The sequence below is a fragment of the Bufo bufo genome, chromosome 6 (genome assembly GCF_905171765.1).
Source record: "Bufo bufo chromosome 6, aBufBuf1.1, whole genome shotgun sequence".
Lineage (NCBI taxonomy): Eukaryota > Metazoa > Chordata > Amphibia > Anura > Bufonidae > Bufo > Bufo bufo.
The window spans coordinates 319,223,353-319,245,243 of record NC_053394.1 but is presented as its reverse complement, the minus strand read 5'-3'; the positions used below and the strand labels follow the sequence as shown (position 1 = coordinate 319,245,243).

Sequence of the window (21,891 nt, the reverse complement as noted above, 5' to 3'; positions counted from 1 at the left end):
TTGCGTGCAGCAGCAACCACAGCCTCCCAGACACTGTTCAGAGAGGTGTACTGTTTTCCCTCCTTGTAAATCTCACATTTGATGATGGACCACAGGTTCTCAATGGGGTTCAGATCAGGTGAACAAGGAGGCCATGTCATTAGATTTTCTTCTTTTATACCCTTTCTTGTCAGCCACGCTGTGGAGTACTTGGACGCGTGTGATGGAGCATTGTCCTGCATGAAAATCATGTTTTTCTTGAAGGATGCAGACTTCTTCCTGTACCACTGCTTGAAGAAGGTGTCTTCCAGAAACTGGCAGTAGGACTGGGAGTTGAGCTTGACTCCATCCTCAACCCGAAAAGGCCCCACAAGCTCATCTTTGATGATACCAGACCAAACCAGTACTCCACCTCCACCTTGCTGGCGTCTGAGTCGGACTGGAGCTCTCTGCCCTTTACCAATCCAGCCACGGGCCCATCCATCTGGCCCATCAAGACTCACTCTCATTTCATCAGTCCACAAAACCTTAGAAAAATCAGTCTTGAGATATTTCTTGGCCCAGTCTTGACGTTTCAGCTTGTGTGTCTTGTTCAGTGGTGGTCGTCTTTCAGCCTTTCTTACCTTGGCCATGTCTCTGAGTATTGCACACCTTGTGCTTTTGGGCACTCCAGTGATGTTGCAGCTCTGAAATATGGCCAAACTGGTGGCAAGTGGCATCTTGGCAGCTGCACGCTTGACTTTTCTCAGTTCATGGGCAGTTATTTTGCGCCTTGGTTTTTCCACACGCTTCTTGCGACCCTGTTGACTATTTTGAATGAAACGCTTGATTGTTCGATGATCACGCTTCAGAAGCTTTGCAATTTTAAGAGTGCTGCATCCCTCTGCAAGATATCTCACTATTTTTGACTTTTCTGAGCCTGTCAAGTCCTTCTTTTGACCCATTTTGCCAAAGGAAAGGAAGTTGCCTAATAATTATGCACACCTAATATAGGGTGTTGATGTCATTAGACCACACCCCTTCTCATTACAGAGATGCACATCACCTAATATGCTTAATTGGTAGTAGGCTTTCGAGCCTATACAGCTTGGAGTAAGACAACATGCATAAAGAGGATGATGTGGTCAAAATACTCATTTGCCTAATAATTCTGCACTCCCTGTACAATAAAAGGAACTATGATAACCCCAATGCCTACTTATATATAAAAAACACACCTATGGCATGGAAACTATTAATATGCTAGGGACTACCTAATAAATACCCCACGCTAAATCCTCTATTAACCCACCCTGTACCTGAACCACCTATTTTCCTACATATACTAGATAAGGAGCAGCTAATGGACACTTAAAGATATCTAAACTGGTGATCACGTTCAATACATGCTAACTGCCTTCATGTCCCATTCTATGTGAAGACCTTTGGGTTGCAGGGTATTCAGTTCGTATATCCATTTTGCCTCGATTTTATTGATCTGTTGTACCGCATCCCCACCTCTCCAATTTTTCTGCACATGTTCGACTCCAACAAATCTTAATCCGGCAGGATTCTTCTGGTGGACTCTTTTAAAGTGTGCAGATACACTGTGTGACTCAAGACCTCGTTTTATATTGCCTATATGTTCGCCAATCCTAGTTTTTAATTTTCTTAAGGTTCTACCCACATATTGTAGCCCGCAGGGGCACTCTAAAACATAGATTACCCCTGCGGACTCACAAGATAATTGTCCTCTCATGCGCAATTCATTTTGATTGGAGCAGGAGTATATAGTGTTTTGAGTACTACATTTTTTATCCATCATGGATCTATTTTTGCAACCCAAACAGAAACCACACCACACAAAGTTATTTTTGGTGGACTTTTTAGTTTTTGCTTTTAGACATCCTCTTACTATTTTGTTCCGTACAGTGGGTGCCCTCTTAAAAATAAAAGGTGGTTTGTTTGGGATCAGAGGACCAATGACCTTGTCATTCTTCAATATTCTCTAGTTCTTCCTGATTGCCTGCTTGATCTCAGGACATGAGGCTGAATACACTGTTTTAAATGCCCACTTGAATCTATCAGTGTTTTTCTCTCTGGCTGTTTTTGTTCCACCTTGGTTTTCACCAATTTCCCTTCTTTGATCTTGTAGTACCTCCTCATTATAACCCTTTTCTTTGAACCTATTTACAATGAGCTCACTCTGTGTCTCATAGTCTGCCTGGTGGGAGCAATTTCTTTTTATGCGTTGGAGCTGACTCTTGGGGACCCCCTGTAGCCATGGGCTATAATGACAACTACAGGGAGTGCAGAATTATTAGGCAAATGAGTATTTTGACCACATCATCCTCTTTATGCATGTTGTCTTACTCCAAGCTGTATAGGCTCGAAAGCCTACTACCAATTAAGCATATTAGGTGATGTGCATCTCTGTAATGAGAAGGGGTGTGGTCTAATGACATCAACACCCTATATTAGGTGTGCATAATTATTAGGCAACTTCCTTTCCTTTGGCAAAATGGGTCAAAAGAAGGACTTGACAGGCTCAGAAAAGTCAAAAATAGTGAGATATCTTGCAGAGGGATGCAGCACTCTTAAAATTGCAAAGCTTCTGAAGCGTGATCATCGAACAATCAAGCGTTTCATTCAAAATAGTCAACAGGGTCGCAAGAAGCGTGTGGAAAAACCAAGGCGCAAAATAACTGCCCATGAACTGAGAAAAGTCAAGCGTGCAGCTGCCAAGATGCCACTTGCCACCAGTTTGGCCATATTTCAGAGCTGCAACATCACTGGAGTGCCCAAAAGCACAAGGTGTGCACTACTCAGATACATGGCCAAGGTAAGAAAGGCTGAAAGACGACCACCACTGAACAAGACACACAAGCTGAAACGTCAAGACTGGGCCAAGAAATATCTCAAGACTGATTTTTCTAAGGTTTTATGGACTGATGAAATGAGAGTGAGTCTTAATGGGCCAGATGGATGGGCCCGTGGCTGGATTGGTAAAGGGCAGAGAGCTCCAGTCCGACTCAGACGCCAGCGAGGTGGAGTACTGTTTTGGGCTGGTATCATCAAAGATGAGCTTGTGGGGCCTTTTCGGGTTGAGGATGGAGTCAAGCTCAACTCCCAGTCCTACTGCCAGTTTCTGGAAGACACCTTCTTCAAGCAGTGGTACAGGAAGAAGTCTGCATCCTTCAAGAAAAACATGATTTTCATGCAGGACAATGCTCCATCACACGCGTCCAAGTACTCCACAGCGTGGCTGGCAAGAAAGGGTATAAAAGAAGAAAATCTAATGACATGGCCTCCTTGTTCATCTGATCTGAACCCCATTGAGAACCTGTGGTCCATCATCAAATGTGAGATTTACAAGGAGGGAAAACAGTACACCTCTCTGAACAGTGTCTGGGAGGCTGTGGTTGCTGCTGCACGCAATGTTGATGGTGAACAGATCAAAACACTGACAGAATCCATGGATGGCAGGCTTTTGAGTGTCCTTGCAAAGAAAGGTGGCTATATTGGTCACTGATTTGTTTTTGTTTTGTTTTTGAATGTCAGAAATGTATATTTGGGAATGTTGAGATGTTATATTGGTTTCACTGGTAAAAATAAATAATTGAAATGGGTATATATTTGTTTTTTGTTAAGTTGCCTAATAATTATGCACAGTAATAGTCACCTGCACACACAGATATCCCCCTAAAATAGCTAAAACTAAAAACAAACTAAAAACTACTTCCAAAAATATTCAGCTTTGATATTAATGAGTTTTTTGGGTTCATTGAGAACATGGTTGTTGTTCAATAATAAAATTCATCCTCAAAAATACAACTTGCCTAATAATTCTGCACTCCCTGTGGTGGCATCGATATAGCCATTCCTATCTGTAGGCTTGAAGAAGGTTTTAGTTGTAAGTCGTTGATTGATGATAGGGTTAATTTCCTTGATTTGGAAATATCTAACTGTACTACTCTCCTCCGTAAATTTAATGTTCCATTGATTGTTGTTGATGTACTGAATAAACTCCGTTAGAGAAGACTCCTCACCCTTCCAGATACACAGGCAATAATCGATGTATCTTCTCCAAAGAATCAACATCCCTCCTGCTCCTATTTTCTGTATGATTGGGGTAATGAAAATTTTTTCCCAGTAGGACATGAAAAGATTGGCGAAACTGGGTGCGAATTTCGCACCCATCGCCATTCCAGACGTCTGTAAGTAAAATGAGTCACTGTACCAGAAGTAATTATGGGTTAAACAATATTCGATGCAGTTTAAAATAAATTCTTTTTGTTCGATTGTCATGCATTGATCATTGTCCATGAAATATCGTACTGCCTCCAAACCCTTATCATTGGGAATTATGGTGTAGAGTGATGAAACATCTGCTGTTATCAGATGTACATCCTCAGTCACAGTGTCAACCTCATTCAAGATCTGCAGAACATGACCTGTGTCTTTGAGGTAGGCTGGTGTAGTGGGCACATATTCTGAGATCCTGCTGGTGATAGATCCGATTCCAGAGACAATAGGTCTCCCTGGTGGATTGACTGGATCCTTGTGGACTTTCGGCAAATAATAAATAAAGGGTGTGATTGGATGAATATTATGGAGATAATCGAATTCTTTTTTATTCAAGACTCCTTTTTTTTTAGACCTCTATCGAGTATTATTTTTAGTTCTTTTTTAAATTCGTTGATTGGGTCCTTTTTTAACAATTTGTAAGTTACCTTGTCATCTAGAATTCGTGCCATTTCTTTTTCATAACACTCCTTGTTAAGAACCACTATCCCTCCCCCCTTATCCGCAGGTTTTATTATTATATTGGTATTATTCTCTAAATCCCTTAAAGCTTCTTTCTCTTTCCGACTGAGGTTGTTTTTTATATTTTTGTTTTTAATCCCTTCTACTCCTTTCTTGAAGGCCTCGATACATTCATTGTCCTTGTTATTCGGGTAGAACTTTGATTTATTTTTTAGGGAGGTATGTGGTGGTTGTTCCGTCACCACAGCTTCTGTTATTGGTTTTGACATCATATATTTGAAGATATTAAGTTTCCTTATGTATCTGTGTATGTCCAAATACACTTCAAATTTATTACCCTTATATGTGGGGTCAAATTTGAGACCTTTGAGAACTTTTTTCTCTTCTTCTTTTAGCTCATAGGAGCTCAGATTGTATATCCCTATTTGTGCTCTCTCCCTTTCTTGGCCTGTGGACTTGCATTTTCTCTTTCCTCCTCAGGTCTTTTTTTCTTCCCCGGAGTATTTTTCCAACTCTCCTCCTTTTGTGTGTTGTCTATTAATAGACCTTTGATTGATTGATGGGGAAAATTTTCCAAACGGATATCTTCCGGTCTGCTCTCCCCCTTTTCCCTAAGTTGTTCGGGTCCTGCAATATTAAAATCTGCTCATTTCTTTCCTCACCTTTCAATAGTGGAACCTTTTGTACATTATTAATCTTAAATGGTCCCTCTATATTGCCCTCTCCCATATCTCCTCCATATTCCTGTGGTCCCCTATAGTTTCCATAACAGTGATCGAGTTGTTGGGCATATGCATTATGTCGCAGATAATATTGATGGTAGTTATATCCATATTTAGGTGCATACGGGGGTCTAGATCCATAATATTGATGTCTGAACCTGCCTCTCCCTGTGTCATAATGGGGTAGCATTGGCTCTGCTGTTATATGATCTGGTATATCCTGTTGTATTCTCCTGTTTTCTAGTTTTTCCAATATTAGCAGAGGTATCTGATATATCCTCCTGTTTGTGTTCTCCCCCATCTACTTTTTTATCCCGCTATTTGAAAACCATTGTTATTGTAATCTTCATTCACTTTAACATTTTTTCTTTTTTACATCTTGTTCAACTTTTAAAATCTCCTTCTGACATTTATATGAAAGTTCTTTAATGCTATCGATTTTATTGCATAATGCTGTGAGTTTGGCCTTTCTTTTTGCAATGATAAACCTCATTGCATTTAAACCACATCTATTAACAAATTTCTCCCAATCATTTAAATCCTCCTCATCTGAGTTGAATGGGAGTTGCCACCTGAGACCATCTGGGATTTTCTCTTCCACTAGGAATTTTTCTAGTGAGATCACATCCCATATCGTCCTAATTTCTTTGCAAATCAGGTGTTGCAATTCAATAAAAACATCAATGTCATTAGACTGATGGATCTCTTTTTTTGTGTTAAACACTTCATCTATGTTCAGATGTAAATTCTCTCAGAACTCAAAAATATCCATGTTATAAATACCTGATCCATCCACACAGTGGGACTAAAACAAATATAAGACACAAAGAATTTCTGTGTGATGAGGTGAAGCAGCAGTCCCAGAAATTGGAGGTACGGCTACTTTCACACCTGCATTCAGGTGTCCGCTCGTGAGCTCCGTTTGAAGGGGCTCACGAGCGGTCCTGAACGCAGCCGTCCAGCCCCAATGCATTCTCAGTGGAGGCGGATCCACTGAGAATGCATCCGCCTGCCAGCGTTCAGCCTCCGCTCTGCTCAGTGAGCGGACACCTGAACGCTGCTTGCAGCGTTCGGGTGTCCGCCTGGCCGTGCGGAGGCGAGCGGATCCGTCCAGACTTACAATGGAAGTCAATGGGGACGGATCCGCTTGAAGATGACACCATATGGCTCAATCTTCAAGCGGATCCGTTCCCCATTGACTTTCAATGTAAAGTCTGAACGGATCCGCTCGGGCTACTTTCAGACTTAGAAAATTTTCTAAGTTATAATGCAGACGGATCCGTTCTGAACGGATGCAAACGTCTGCATTATCGGAGCGGATCCGTCTGATGAAACATCAGACGGATCCGCTCCGAACGCTAGTGTGAAAGTAGCCTAAGTCCCTTCTCCAGAAAAACAGCTACCATTTGCACATGTTACTGTACAGGGCATATGCATTCCCATAATTTATCAAGATTGGCGTTCTCTGGCCCTCCGTGTGCTTGAGCTATAAAATTATGCCAGTTCTTTGCATAAATTATAGTAAATTCAGCTCCACCCTTCTCTCACCACTTGTGGCGAGAAACTCAAAAAGTCGCAGACTATGGCACACCTCTACTCGAATATAGCCATCAATATCAGATCAGCGGGGGTCCCAAGTGTCAGCTGTATGAAGAGGCCGCGGTGCTCCATCAGTGCCTATGGCCTCTTCTAGGCCAATGACGTCACATACATCGGTGTAGCTCCGTCCCATTCAAGTGATTGGGGCAGAGCTGAAATACCCAGCACAGCCGCTATACAATTTATCTGTGAGTGGGCCGTGGCAATAGCTCTGGAGAGCAGAGTAGCTTCTCCAAACAGCTGTTTGGAGCGTGTGTGGCAGCCGGTCTCTCTGAACAGAAAGGTTCATACTTACCTGCACCCCACTGCCCCGGTCCTCAGCTGTGTCCATGCAGTGAAGGCGGTGCGGAGGACTAGAGCGGCAGGGAGCTGGTAAGTATGGATCTTCTGGTTAGAGAGGCAGGCTGCAGGCACTTACTAAAACCTGATTATTCCTGGAGAAACCTTTAAATGGGTTGCCCAGGATCAGAATAAGGGCCCATGCATACGGCCGTTGCGTGCATTGAGGACTGCAATTTGCGTGCGAATTCCGCAGATGGATCCAGACTATGTTGAGCGAACTTCTGTTTTAAGTTCGGCGTCTAAAGTTCGAGTTCAGGTTATTGAAGTATCCAGTTATGGATTCTAAATTCCGTTATGGTCCGTGGTAGTGGAATCCATAACGGGATACTTCGATAACCCAAACTTTAGACGCCGAACTTAAAACACAAGTTCGCTCAACACTAATCCAGACCCATTCAACTTGAACATGTTCTATTTTTTGTGGTGCAGAGGCACGGAGAGAAACCTCATAGAAGCACTCCGGGGGGGGGGGGGGGGGGGGGGGGGGGGGGGATTACTGACCCATTCAAGTGAACGGGACCGGCCGATGCCTGCATATTGTGGATCCACTGTTGGCAGGCCACAATACGGGCATGGCCATGCAACGGCCATCTATACGAGACATAAGGGTTTACCTTATTTTTCTAGAAACTGGGCCTCCCTTGTCCATTGGCAGGGTCTGCTATTGCTGTTCATCCCACATTCAACTGACTGGGACCCAGCTGCAGTACCCTCACAGCCCATGGACAAGAGCGTGATCCAGTTTATGGGAAAGGAAAAACAAAGCAAACTTTGTGCTGCGAGGAGTTTTTACCTTCAGACCAGCAATGTCCGTACGAGACTGCAGAACAAACTGCTAATAACCACACCCAAGAAAGCCTGGAAGATTTTTGCTATGCTTTTAATTAACATTTGAGACATGTAAGGCATACGGCAAAATTAGGCAGAAAAGCATTACACTTCATGTAAACAGCATTGGCACAAAACTCTCATTTTTGTTCAACTTTTACACTTATGAAGCAGGGGATCTGTAAAAAGACACCAGAAAATGTGACAAACCCATCAGGGAAGGGAATTAATGGGAGGCTGTTGGATTCTCACTTATCCAGTTAAGAAGAAATAGCAGAAATTTAGACAGCATTACTGTGAAGAAAACAAACTTTTTGGCACTCTTCTATCCAGCATCCAGGAAGTGCGGATCTCTTATGCAGGAACGAAAATGCTTGCTGGTCTCCACATGTAAACGGGGGATGTGCTGCTAATACAATGTATAGCATATGGGGGGGGGGGGGGGAATGAACAATTGTAGAAACGATGATCCAACCCCATACAGTTTCCATCAGCCATTTAACGGCTGTTTAAACTAAGACCAGCCGGCGTGCATTATGCACTGGGCCATATAAAACGGCACCAAGTACTAGATCAATAATTCTGTTTAGATCTGTATTCACCACATTTTCTGTTCAATTTGTTTTGTTCAGATTAAAGCCTAATGATCAAGTATTGCAGTAAGACTGGCTATAGGCCCTCCATTTGCAACCATTTAAGTGTGACTTATTTGGAATGCATCTCTAGCTTTATATATAGTGGAGCAGATCGATCATTGTATCACAGCTAGTCTAAAAGGCTCGTCGTGTGCTGAAGGTTAAACATGACTGGCAGCTACTGTAGTGATCCAGTTACAGTTCAGTAGAACTCCATATGCCCACCATGTAACAATCATACTGCTTAAACCACTTGAGACACATTTGTGCTTTGTCTTGAGAGGTACCTCAGCTGCAAAACATTCAGCAGTTTCAGAAAGGCGTTGTCCAGGATTAGAAAGACATGGATGCCCTCTTTCAGAAACTGGGCCACATGTCCTTTAGCGCAGTTAGGCTCCATTAGATGTAGCGAGGCTGAGCTGCAATGGCACATACAACCTGAAGAGTAAGCAGTACACCGTTTTGGAGAAAAGCATGGACCCATGTCTTCTAATCCTTGAAACCCCTTTAAATGCCTTATGCACATCCAAGCAGCCATGGACCCATTCACTTCAATGGGGCCGCAAAAGATACAGACAGCAATCTGTGTGCTGTCCACATCCGTTGCTCCGTTCCGTGGCCCCACTTAAAAAATAAAATTATATATAAAAACATGTCCTACCCTTGTCCGCGCTTTGCAGACAATAGGCATTTATATTGAAGGCTGTCCGTGCCCTTCCGCAAATTGCGGAACGTGCACGGACGCCATCCGTGTTTTGCGGACCGCAAAACACACCACAGTCGTATGCATGAGGCCTAATAAGGAGTAATCTCATCTAAGGGCAAGGAGACACATTGTGGTTTCACAAAATGACCATATGCATGTATTTAAATTGTTTTCCTGGGATCCCTGCTGCACTATTCCACACATAGTGAGAAGTAAACGGTGGCATTTTAATGGAGATGGCAGCTGGAACATCGGAATAAAGTCACAACGGAGATGTTTAGCACAAGTTATGCCATACTTTAAGATGCTACAGCCCGGTGCCCAGAACAGGTTCTGGATAAATGTGCTTCAGAGAGACCATAGGATGTAGGCTACAGCATCCTTGTGTTCCACTACATAAAGTCATGCTGGACCCTGTGCAGTTTCCTTCAGCAAATCCTCCTTCCCACCTAGAAATCCTTTCTAGAATTCACCAAAACGTGTATGCTGTCTGAAGTATTGGCCAACATTAAGCAACATGGTATTCACCAAGATCTTCCTCCTTGTGCCTTTAAAAGGGGTTGTCCGACCCAAGGTAAAATTGAGACGTGGAATGCACTTTAAAGAAACCAACTCACCTGGTCAGACACATTGTGACCCATCCTTGCCATCCCTGGACCAGAACTGTGACATCCCATCTGCGGCCATGTGGATTGCTGCAACCATTCACTGGCCTCAGCAGTAGTGACACTACTGAGGCCAGTGAATGGCTGCAGCAATGCATGTGACATCACACTTCCAGGCCACAGGAGACCAGAGTCAACAAGGACGAGATGATCAGTGCTGGTGAAGTTTATGCCTTTTTTTTAGACACATTTCAGCTTGGGGGGGGGGGGGGGGGGGGAACAAAAAAACACAGCTGGGCTGAAATAATCTTTGTACTGTAGTAAGTTTTTTGGGACAGAGATTAGAAGCATGACAATTGCCAAGCAACATGGGGGAGCCCTTACTTAAAAAAGGTTCCCACAGAGAACTATTTGTTTCAAATGACTAAAGTTGATTATTAGATGAGAAGGTTATGAAGTGTACAATGAGGCAGATTTACTAGTACAGATCTATAGGATGTGCCAAATTATGGCGACTCACAAAGCACCTACCCTTTTGCCTAACATTACATTATGGTTTTATTTTGTGCCACACTCCTGCACGCATTGTCACGTTAAACGTGTCCTTTCCCCCTTGTTTATGGAGCAAGTAGTGTCTAAGGCTACATGTACACTGTGGGTTATGGAAGTTTGAGATTTTTCCACACAAACAGTGAGGCAGAGTAATGCAGTACCTGCAAAGTGTACGAGATTGGGGGTTACCAATGCCCAACATTTACAATTTATGCCAAAAAAAGTGGAGTAAATTCTAACTATCTACTTCATCTCATAGCTAGCACAGGTTTCAGTTTCTGGCAGTCCCCGATGCTGTTTGGAGTAAAAAGCTATTATATTTGTCCCAATGTCCTAGTGTATGAAGACTTCATGTGCCATTGTGTTGGCTCCATACTCAAAGGCTCCTTGCATTGTGTAAGAAGCTGCTACAAGAGGATATTACTTTACTAATGGCCAAAAGACCACCTGTATTGTTTGGCAAGACATACTGGCATAGACAAGTCAGACCCAAATCTTAAGATGTGGACCACTGGCTCAAGAAGCATTCCAGATATTGTCCAGCAGCTTAGCTATGGGTTACTAGATAAGGTTTTCTAAAAGTGGATATTTTCTGATAGAATACTTACAGTAGGACCGACTTATTTTGTAGGACTCCTTCCACAAGAGCAAGAGATCCAGACATGGGCCACATCTTGACATTACTTGATCCACTCTGCCTTAAAGGGAAGCAGTCATGTCGAACATGCAACATGATCTGTGGAAAGCATGGTATATGGCAGAAGAAACTGAGCATATTGATAATCTTTCTACTACAAAACTACCAGGATAGACCAATAGACCATTAGTATTAGGTCATTGGGGGGGGGGGGGGGGGTTTCAGACTCTTATTGATCAGAATGGTAAATGGTTTATTTTCCATAGTGGCTGGTCCAACTATTGGACCATTGTTTCATTCTCTTGAACTGGACAATATTGCAATATTTCAAACAGCTGCTATGAGCCGTAAACATTTAATGGGGGAATGGGGTGGGGTGACAAGGATCAGACCTCTAGTAGTCTAAAGGCCAATTCTGAGAACAGGCCACCAATATTAGACTGATAACTCCCTTAAATCCTTGCTCTCCAGCAGGAGGTCCTAAATCCATGACAGCCATTTCTATTTGCACACTCATACAAGAAAGGGTGTCATTGAGCATGACTGCCCGCTGGATTCCAGAGCATAGGAAGGGCAGGGATTTCAATCAGTAAGTTGTACTGCACTTCTTGCCATAAAACGATGACTGCTCAGCTCCTCCATTCTAACAGATTTACAGACAAATGTAAAAGTTAAGGGCCACAAGGTTTAGTTTATGCCTTCTGCCATGTTTATAGTTAGCCCAAGACCCTTTACATGCCCAACTCTGTTTGGAACTTGCCACAAGGTCATGTTCTAGAACAAGGATCTTCAACCCATGGCTCTCCAGCTGTTGCAAAACTACAATTCCCAGCATGCACTAAAAGCTGGCAGAAGCATGCTGGAAGTTTTACAACAGCTGGAGAGCTATGAGCTGGAGATCACTGTCACAGAAGGTCTGATGCATCTTGGCAAGATTCTAGAAGTGCTGTTCATAAGAGTTGAACTTAGAATGCATTCTTAAGCAAAACCCAATTACAGTTAAGTGGCCAGAAAGGTTTATAGTTTACCTCTTTGGCAAGGCAAACCACCAAGCTAGTTTTAGTGTTTTACAAATTCACAGGTTTCTAGTAAGACTACCTAATGTACAAAAACCTTTGATGGTCTAGCCTAAAGACTAAAGCAAATTCCTTTGAATAAAAGAACATGCCCCAATTAACCCAGACTACATACAAAATGTGTGACTTTAGACATTACCGAACTTCTTGCTGATAAATGCAGCAAAGATATGGTCCTAGCTACAGGTCTAGGTTTAACTGAGCATTCATTTTTGGGGATTATTAAAGGCTTTATTGAAGATCACTGCAGCTTTTGGAATATTTACACTGTTTTAAATCTGCTGCAAAACCTATTTTACCCATTGTGCTTTAGACTACATACCCCATCGTTACAAGACAACAATGTGACCATGTTGAGGTCTTCAGATTTAGGCTTTACAGCTAAAGAAAAGGTGGAATTGTAAAAGTGGAAACCTTGTGCTAATCTACCTGCATTAGCAAGTAAACCTAGACTCTAGCTGATGTAAACTGCAGAACTGTAGCCCTTTGGGAGTCCCTGTAGTAACTGGTTCATGGTCACTGAATTATACCCAGGGTTTGAGAAGGATTGCCATGCAAGAAGACAACTGTGCAACGCAAGTGCTTTAATCAAGCTGAAAGTCAAGGATACAGAGGAACGTGTGCACTTATAGTTACTGATCCACATCTATCCAAAGTTTACAAACAGAATGTTAATATATAATATTCACAAGTTAGTATTAGTATTAATAGTATTGGCACCATAGTGGTAGATTGGCACATTGGTATGTTGGTAAACAACTGGCAGTGGTCCTAGTAAAACCTTGGTGTTAAGGAATACACTCAAAAATAAGGCAACCAGTGAGTATCAATGGCCTTCTGGGTTTAGCACAGAAGAGATAAATATGAGGTCCAAGGTACATGGGATAAGCTAGGTTTCAGCAAATACAATGAAACACTCCTCAGTATCTTCAACTAATTTACTTGGGAGCATTACTTTTAGGTATCCATTAGGCTGGTGTCACAGGTTATTTTGGCATTTTTTGGCAGACATTTTTGTAGTGTTTTCATCTAAACACCAGCTCTAGATGCTACATGGAAGTCTATGGGAAATATTAAATGCACTACAGGTTTTGGTGTTTGACATTTGAGGTGTGCTTTTTGGGTCAGTTACATTCTTTCGAAATTGCCACACAGAAAATGCAGAATTTTGTCCCTTAGCCACCGATTGATTTTTATTTTTTGCTCTGCTTGGAACAAAAAAAATAAAAATGTAAAGTGCACAAACACCACAAAAATGCTCCAAAAAAGAAAAGCTCAGTGAAGCACACTAAACTGTAGCAACACCCTAATGGAATCATTCACTTTATAGCCAATGTGTAAGAAAAGGAAAGGGGGAAAAAAAGCTCAGTCTTTTTCTGAAGCCCAGTAAAACTGGTCTGGTTTGCAGAGAGACAGATCCATGAAGGGTTACTACTGCACGCTGGACAGAGGCATGTGCTGAAGTGAATCAAGGAGCTCCTGACACCTGAGGTAGCAGTTTCCAGCAAAAAAAATTGATAAAGCTGCTTATTCTTGAGGTCAGGCTCAAAATAACTTCCACAATAAATCCCCCTCATGCAGGAAATCAGATCTTCTACTGAACCACTGCATGGCAAGGGCACAATTACCTACTCCCAATTTCAAGTTAACCTCCAGCAAATGCTTGTACAAACTCATATTCTAGTCAGTCACCTTTCATATATTCTTCCTGCAAGGCAGTGTAGGTTGGTAGTAGCACCATGAAGGAGATGCTATAGGAAAACCAAAAAAACTAACTAAGGTTTTAACCTTCTACAACGTGCCATTCCATACTTAATCGTTATGAAAGTAATGCCTACGGGATCTAACCTACAACTTGAGTTTGTCCTCAGCACAGACATTAAAGCTTCCCAACATTCATCTAGTCTTTAATAGATGAAATTATGTTGGCCAAGAGGCCATAAGTTACCAAAGCTTAGTATATGGAAATTGCTACAGTTTCTGCTAGAATCTAGTCTGAGCTAATTTGATACAAATTTTGTGCACCAGGACATATGGGAGCTATAGTCTGTTAGGAGACTTCTGTAAATTTTAGATATGGTTGGTAACCACTGAAAAGAAGAGTCATGTGGTTACAAATCATGAAGTCAAATGACGAGTGAAGGTTTCTATAGAAACTCATAACTTGTTCCATGATTAAATACTCTGATGTTCTCTTGTTGCAAAGAAACAAGTTAGTGGTAATGGCAGAACAAGGGGATTACATTTATTTGTCAAATGAAACAGGATAGTGACCACAGGTTGAACAAAGAGTTAAGCAAGTTACAATATGGAGTGACCTAGAAAATGGACGGTGGAAACAAAATAGAAAAAAAATAATAATTAACCGCCCCCTCAGCAAGACCACCACCCAATACCTGGAATGTTATTGTCTATAGACCTGAAAGGAACACAATGAAAAATTCTCCTTCTGAAAAATCAGAACTGCAGCAGATTAAATCAAATCAGAAAGTCCTTGCAGCACTGCTTAGGATTCCCTTTGCTAAATATTCTGCAGTTTACAGAATTCATCAAGGAGATTTTTCAGAATGCATACCCCGGCATTCTATGGGCATGAAGGTGTAATCTGCTCACTGCCAAATGCCAGAATGGCATCTCATGGCAAGAAAGTGGTTATACATCATCTTACAGTAGGGCTCAGTCAGGACACTCACCCCCCAAACACACACACATACATTAGTAGGACACAGTTTTCACAATCTGCAGGGTTTGGTGCTCCTTTCTGCAGCTCATCCCTTTAATTCTCTTCCTTCTTTGCCTCTTCCTTTGGCACTTCAGGAACCAAGATCACTTTACCAACATTTTTCTTTTCTTGCATCTGTCTCATGGCATCACCCACCTGTAGAAAAAGAAAATAAAGGACACTACATAATTCAGATAAACTTCTAAAAATGTAGCTGGTACTTAGACTAATTGGAGTAGCTGGAGATGCTCCTCTAGACAGTTTTACTGCTGCATCGTGCTTGGTAGAAGCATTCTTTCACAGCCACCATCCCGCTATAAATCTGGCTTCTGCTGTGCTGCCAAACTGTAGCATGTACTAGAAGCCAAGATACAAATCCAGTCCACTTGTAGAAATGACAAGAGAATGGAAACTTTAGCTAATGTTTTTATACAAATTACACAGTTATTCAGTTGGATTTACATACAATAAAGTTTGCAAATGTTTGGCTTGCAAGAACTGCAGGAGGTCTCGATAGTACAGCCCCAGTCCAACCTAAATCACATTGTTCCATGCCATGATGTAAGCTGCTTCCAGTAGCACCATGGTAGGTCCGGGCAGCGTGGCCGTAACAGACACTGGTAAACTAACTCCAGACACCCTCTTGGAGGATCAGTTATGCTCTTATACATAGACCACCAGTAGACTGAACCTCCAATATTTCTACATAGAAGATATTGCCAGCTTTCATGTCTCAGGTTAGATAGCAGTATCAGGAATGCTGGGATCACCTGGAAATATGGAATCAGGGCCAAGGCTCAGAAGGGTATGAGATATTCCTGCAAGATCATTTTAAAATTACCAGCCTTCTCCCAGCAGCTATTCCCTGATGAGATCCTTAGAATGCCAGCTCTATGTCGGAGGAACTGTTTACCCGGTCTTGATGTGTTGACTAGAATCCGCCAAGCATAATGGAGGTTTCTTCATGAGCTAGTGGGAAGCCTTTTCATACAAGCATGCTGCACATTCACAGCAGTCTAATTGCAAGGTTGATACTGGAGAGCTGCTTTGTTAGCTTATGACTTTAATAAATCTGAGTCATATTTGTGCAAGAAACCAGAATTGAACAAGTGACCTTTTAGGTTGCTAGGAAACATCACAAGACTCGATCTCTGTGCTTAACGAACACTGAAAAAGCGCACACGATGCCCAAATGTTAATGTCAGCAACATCACATGAGGAACTTGGTGCCTGGTCTGCATACAGGCAGATATTCTGTTCAGTAAGTCATCGCGCAAGTCCATATTTTATCAGCTTTTTTGCCTCATCGTAACATCCGACGAGGCAATGCTCATAGAAACCAAGAATGGTAGTCTTAGACGTAAAGAGTGGGATGACCATGTTACATGGTGGTTATTCAGAAGGTCTACTCCTGTGCAGGAAGAAGACTCGGCTTCTGTCCAGTAATAGAAAATTAAAGTTGGCACTTTGGGTAAGTAACTGGCTCAATGATAAAAAACAAAGGGTGGTTATTAACGGTACACACTCAGATTGGGTCACGGTCACTAGTGGGGTACCTCAGGGGTCAGTATTGGGCCCTATTCTCTTCAATATATTTATTAATGATCTTGTAGAAGGCTTGCATAGTAAGGTATCAATTTTCGCAGATGACACTAAACTGTGTAAAGTAATTTACACTGAAGAGGACAGTATACTACTACAGAGGGATCTGGATAGATTGGAGGCTTGGGCAGATAAGGTTTAACACTGACAAATGTAAGGTTATGCACATGGGAAGGAATAATGCAAGTCACCCGTACATACTAAATGATAAAACACGCGGTAACACTGACATGGAAAAGGATCTAGGAATTTTAATAAACACCAAACTAAGCTGCAAAAATCAGTGTCAGGCAGCTGCTGCCAAGGCCAATAAGATAATGGGTTGCATCAAAAGGGGCATAGATGCCCATGATAAGAACATAGTCCTACCACTTTACAAATCGCTAGTCAGACCACACATGGAGTACTGTGTACAGTTCTGGGCTCCTGTAAACAAGGCAGACATAGCAGAGCTGGAGAGGGTCCAGAGGAGGGCAACTAAAGTAATAACTGGAATGGGGCAACTACAGTACCCTGAAAGATTATCAAAATTAGGGTTATTCACTTTAGAAAAAAATAAAAAAAGACTGAGGGGAGATCTAATTAATATGTATAAATATATCAAGGGTCAGTACAAAAATATATCCCATCTATTTATCCCCAGGACTGTGACTGTGACGAGGGGACATCCTCTGCGTCTGGAGGAAAGAAGATTTGTACACAAACATAGAAAAGGATTCTTTACGGTAAGAGCAGTGAGACTATGGAACTCTCTGCCTGAGGAGGTGGTGATGGTGAGTACAATAAAGGAATTCAAGAGGGGCCTGAATGTATTTCTGGAGCGTAATAATATTACAGGCTATAGCTACTAGAGAGGGGTCGTTGATCCAGGGAGTTATTCTGACTGCCTGATTGGAGTCGGGAAGGAATTTTTTATTCCCCTAAAGTGGGGAAAATTGGCTTCTACCTCACAGGGTTTTTTTGCCTTCCTCTGGATCAACTTGCAGGGTAACAGGCCGAACAGGATGGACAAATGTCTTTTTCGGCCTTATGTACTATGTTACTGTATTGTGGCCAGTGTTTAAAGTCTGACCAGGGCAACATCTGGCATATGCAAAAAATCCTTGTTAGCTAGGATCTAGTCTAACCCAGCTCAGCCTCAGAAAAATGTATGTGCAGACTGCGTTCTTAATTAGGTCGTTCATAAATGAACCGTCAAATATACATACAAAAAGGCAGTCAAAAGAATCAGATTTCAAAAGCTTGTGTTACTAAAATGACATGACAAAATAAAATAAAAATTATTACTCAATATATTGAATATAAACAGTCAAAACAAGTCTCACTGGGACTGAATGATGCAGCCGCTGTCTACGTTGGTGCCATGTAGACCGGTTACAGGCCAATTGCATTTCTCACCATTTATCAAGTTATGAGGTTTGAACTGCTGCGCAATGACATGGCTACATAAAGTAGATACTATTCAGATGTGGTCCTCACCAGTAACCCTGACCCATGTTGACCACAGTTCTTCCCATAAGGAGCAGTCTACACTTGTCTCACAAGGCTGCAGCACCGTAAAATACAGTGTTAAATACCTGTAATCTCCATGGTGTGACGACAACAGCAATAAGTGACCCCGATATTGATGGAAGTCATTTAATATTAGTGCAAAAGTCTACTCTGAAAACAATCCAAGAGGTTAAAAAAAAAGTTAAAACAAACTAAAATAGTGTTTGCTAGTGGGAGATTCTGGGTGGAACCAGCTTAAAGTTCTCATAACATGTGGGAAGTGTCCCCATAGTAAAGACATCTGGATGTTGGCTTTAGTTTTTTGGAACATCTGCCAGATGTTAGCACAGAGGGAAGCGATAGAGACAGTCTTAGAGAAATGGAAGCACAGAGGAGCACATGCTATACTTTTCCTTTGAAGTTTCCAAAGGAAGTGTAACACAATGAAAATGGCACATTGACATGTCACCGTATGCCTGACTATGGCATGTTGACCAAATCACAGTACCAGGCTGGAGACCAAGAGTCTGACAAAAACTAATTTCCTGTAAGTTCCCCGTTCAGGTCCCAGCAACCATTTAAGAGCACGCCAGTTTCTAAATTTTTGCAGCATTGTTGAATCAAAAACCAAGAAAAAAATATAATGTTTTGGAGTTTATACTTTACTACCAGGGGTATCCCATGATGAACCATGTTAGGTTAGGTGCTCATTGCCAACTGCGCAATTCTAGTTTTACTGTGCTCCTCTGCAGGAAAGAAAAAAAATAAAAATAAAAAATAGACACATGCTGGCCCAGGATATGCTAAAAGGACACTTGGGGGTCTGTAGACCCAGAGGTATAGATCATTCTGCCGATGAGTAGAAAAGAGTCAAGTACAATTTTCCAATTACAAAACGGCCTCCATCATGTGAAGAAAGCCTGTATGGAAACACACGAGCCGATATGGCTCTGTACGGCAAAGCTGTAGGCAGTACACTGCCACATGGTGCAGCACCATATTACCCAGGGGGGAAATTCCCTCGTGATGGTGACATGTTAATCATGCCACATGGAATCTTACTGGAAACTACTATGTATTTTGCCCCCACATGAAATCAGGAGACTACAGAGGTACAGTATGGCCCATCACACCCTGCACATGTGCCATAAGACCAGTTCCAAAAGTCAACCAGCAGAACTGAGTGCAGCTCTGAATGATCATACAGAGGGCAGCTGGATCAGTCAAGTAAATGAACTGTATTTACAAAGTTACCCAACTGTTATATAAATTCATAAATCTCCATGTAAAAAAGTTGAAACATGAACGTACGAGTTGCAGCCAAAATAGTAAAAAAAAGTTGAACTCCTGCCACTTCATTCCTGCCTAAGGCAAAACAGGAGCAGCTCAGATTTAGGGAAGTGTGGGCCTCCTGTGGTCACTTTCCACGCTGCCCGTCTCATGATTACTCCTACGACTAATAATTGTTCAAGGTCTCCATTGTAGCTTTTATGGAAATGGCCACTTTAAGAAGCAGAGGCGTTTCAATAGCAGGAAGTGTGGCAGCGTGTTTAGCTAAACTTTTACTTTGTTCCCCATAGCCAAGAAGTGAAATATGGCAGCACATAACACTAGTTTTGCGGAAGCAGCCTCATGCTAGGGTGGGGGGTTCCTAAGACATTTTAGCCGGATATTTAGAATATGCCATGGCTAGTGTCCAGTCACACATGCTTGCTTTTATACCGTAGTTATGCTGTATTCTGCTTACCTGCTCAAAGGGATATACACTGTCAATTTTCGGCTTGATCTGCCCCTCCTTATAGAGATCAAGCAGTGTAGCTACAACATCTTCCAGCAGCTCGGTTTCTTCATCCAGACGGCCCAGAAGATAGCCACATACAGCTTTGTTTGATGCAATGAGTTGCATGGCGTTTATGCTGAACTGGTTCCACCAAGACTTGGCAAGAGCCATTATGTTCTTCTTTTGTCCAGTCAACAAGTTGGCAGCCCCTGCAAAAGATATCTTAGCATTACAGCCAGCTAGGAGATACCATAACGGTGTTTAGTACACTATTTTAACATGTAGAGGTCACTACTGTGGATCTGACTGTAAGGAGGAGGTCAAGATGCAACCCATCTGACACACAACAGGCATCTGACTGACAATTCCCAAGTGATACGTGTGGCACAGGGCACATAGGGCCATTTCTACAAATTACACAGCATCTATTCCTTTCTGGGAAGCCCTATGAAAAGCTATACTGATGGCGGTATTAGTTGTCAGGCTCCAGAATGACAGATCTGCCTAGTTTTACAGAGATTTTAAAACACAAAATCATTCTTATTTAGGCAGATCCACCACTCAGGACTCCATGAAAGTTGGCGACACCTCAATAGGACATGAATGGCAAATACTCCATTCATATTTTCCCATAAACCACCAGATTAATGGAACAAGGCATTTGATCTGCTGGCAACTTTGGCTGTAGGACAAGGGTGTACAAACCATAGTGGTCGACTGGGTCAAGGCTCTTAGAAGGGGACCCAGCCCTGGCTGGTCCTACACTGTTTGAATAGGTTCTGCCACCCAAAAGCTAAGAATCTGCATTGTTAGCAAGTAACAGGCCACAAGCCATTTTGTTCTGGGTGGCAAAACCCATCATAATGATGGGCCCCTTGTCTCAAATGTATGCCACTGCTGCAAGAGAAATGCTTTTTTTAACTGAGGGCACTTGTAGCTTGTTGGTGTTTGATCTGTATATCCCTTGCATATTCAGGACCATGCATTCATCCATAGAATTTAATCTCTGCTTTAGATAAAAGAGGGTTAACATATCACCAAGGTCTTCTGCAACAAAAGCGGAAATCGAATCAAATAAGTTTGTATCTCATTCCCTTGAGCTTCTGAGTATCCAACCACCAGTGTGTGAACAAAACCTCCCATTCTTCATGGACAAATGCCTGTGCACAATTCCACAATAGATATTGTGTAGCATGTTCAGCTATGTGGTGAGCAGTGAAGGGGAGGAAGAGTATGCCATGGCTGTGGCTCTGCCTCAAGTTTTAACTTGTGACACCCCCCCCCCCCCCCCCCTTATTACAATAAAGCTTAGCCTTGAGCTAGGACACCATGGTCAGCTCAAGTCACATACCACTCATGTGAAAGGAACAGAGCTGAACACATCACATTTAAACTGAGGGACACCAAGTTATAGGCCCCTTCATAACCATTTATTAAAAGACCTGGAAAGCTTTTTCTTTTGCATTCAATGAACGACACTCACCATAAATGACCAGTCTCCCCATAGGCTTCAATAAGTTGTATCCTTTACAAGTATCAGATCCTCCCAGGGGGTCCAAGACAATGTCTACACCTAGAGTAAAAAGAAAGACCATCCTTAAGCTAATGGGATACAAAAATAAGTATACTCTGAATGACTACATATGGTGAAGTTCTCAGCAGCTAGGAAAATCAAGGATCTGCACCCCTCTATTGTAAAGCTGAGTTTTACCTCCAAAGTTTACCCTTAAGTCACCCTCCCTCATAATGCTGGCTTTACACAGATCAATTATCAGGACCAAATGCTTCCATAAACACTCTCCCAATAACCAGCCTGTGTAAAGGTGATGTAGATCAGTGTTTCCCAGTGTGCCTCCAGCTGTTGCAAAA

The 21,891-nt window shown here is 42.2% G+C and overlaps 1 protein-coding gene across 1 annotated transcript in view; it reads right to left on the bottom strand.

Moving 5' to 3' along the window:
• Positions 1 to 13,002: 13,002 nt before the first annotated feature.
• VAT1 (vesicle amine transport 1) overlaps positions 13,003 to 21,891 on the bottom strand; it is a 48,718-nt gene continuing 39,829 nt past the window's right edge. The window contains exons 4-6 of the mRNA XM_040434670.1: positions 21,506 to 21,595; positions 19,990 to 20,231; positions 13,003 to 15,305 (exon numbers count right to left, since the gene is read on the bottom strand). Coding sequence (XP_040290604.1) covers positions 15,204 to 15,305; positions 19,990 to 20,231; positions 21,506 to 21,595 — 434 coding nt within the window. The 3' untranslated portion in view covers positions 13,003 to 15,203. The remainder of the gene's footprint in view (positions 15,306 to 19,989; positions 20,232 to 21,505; positions 21,596 to 21,891) is intronic.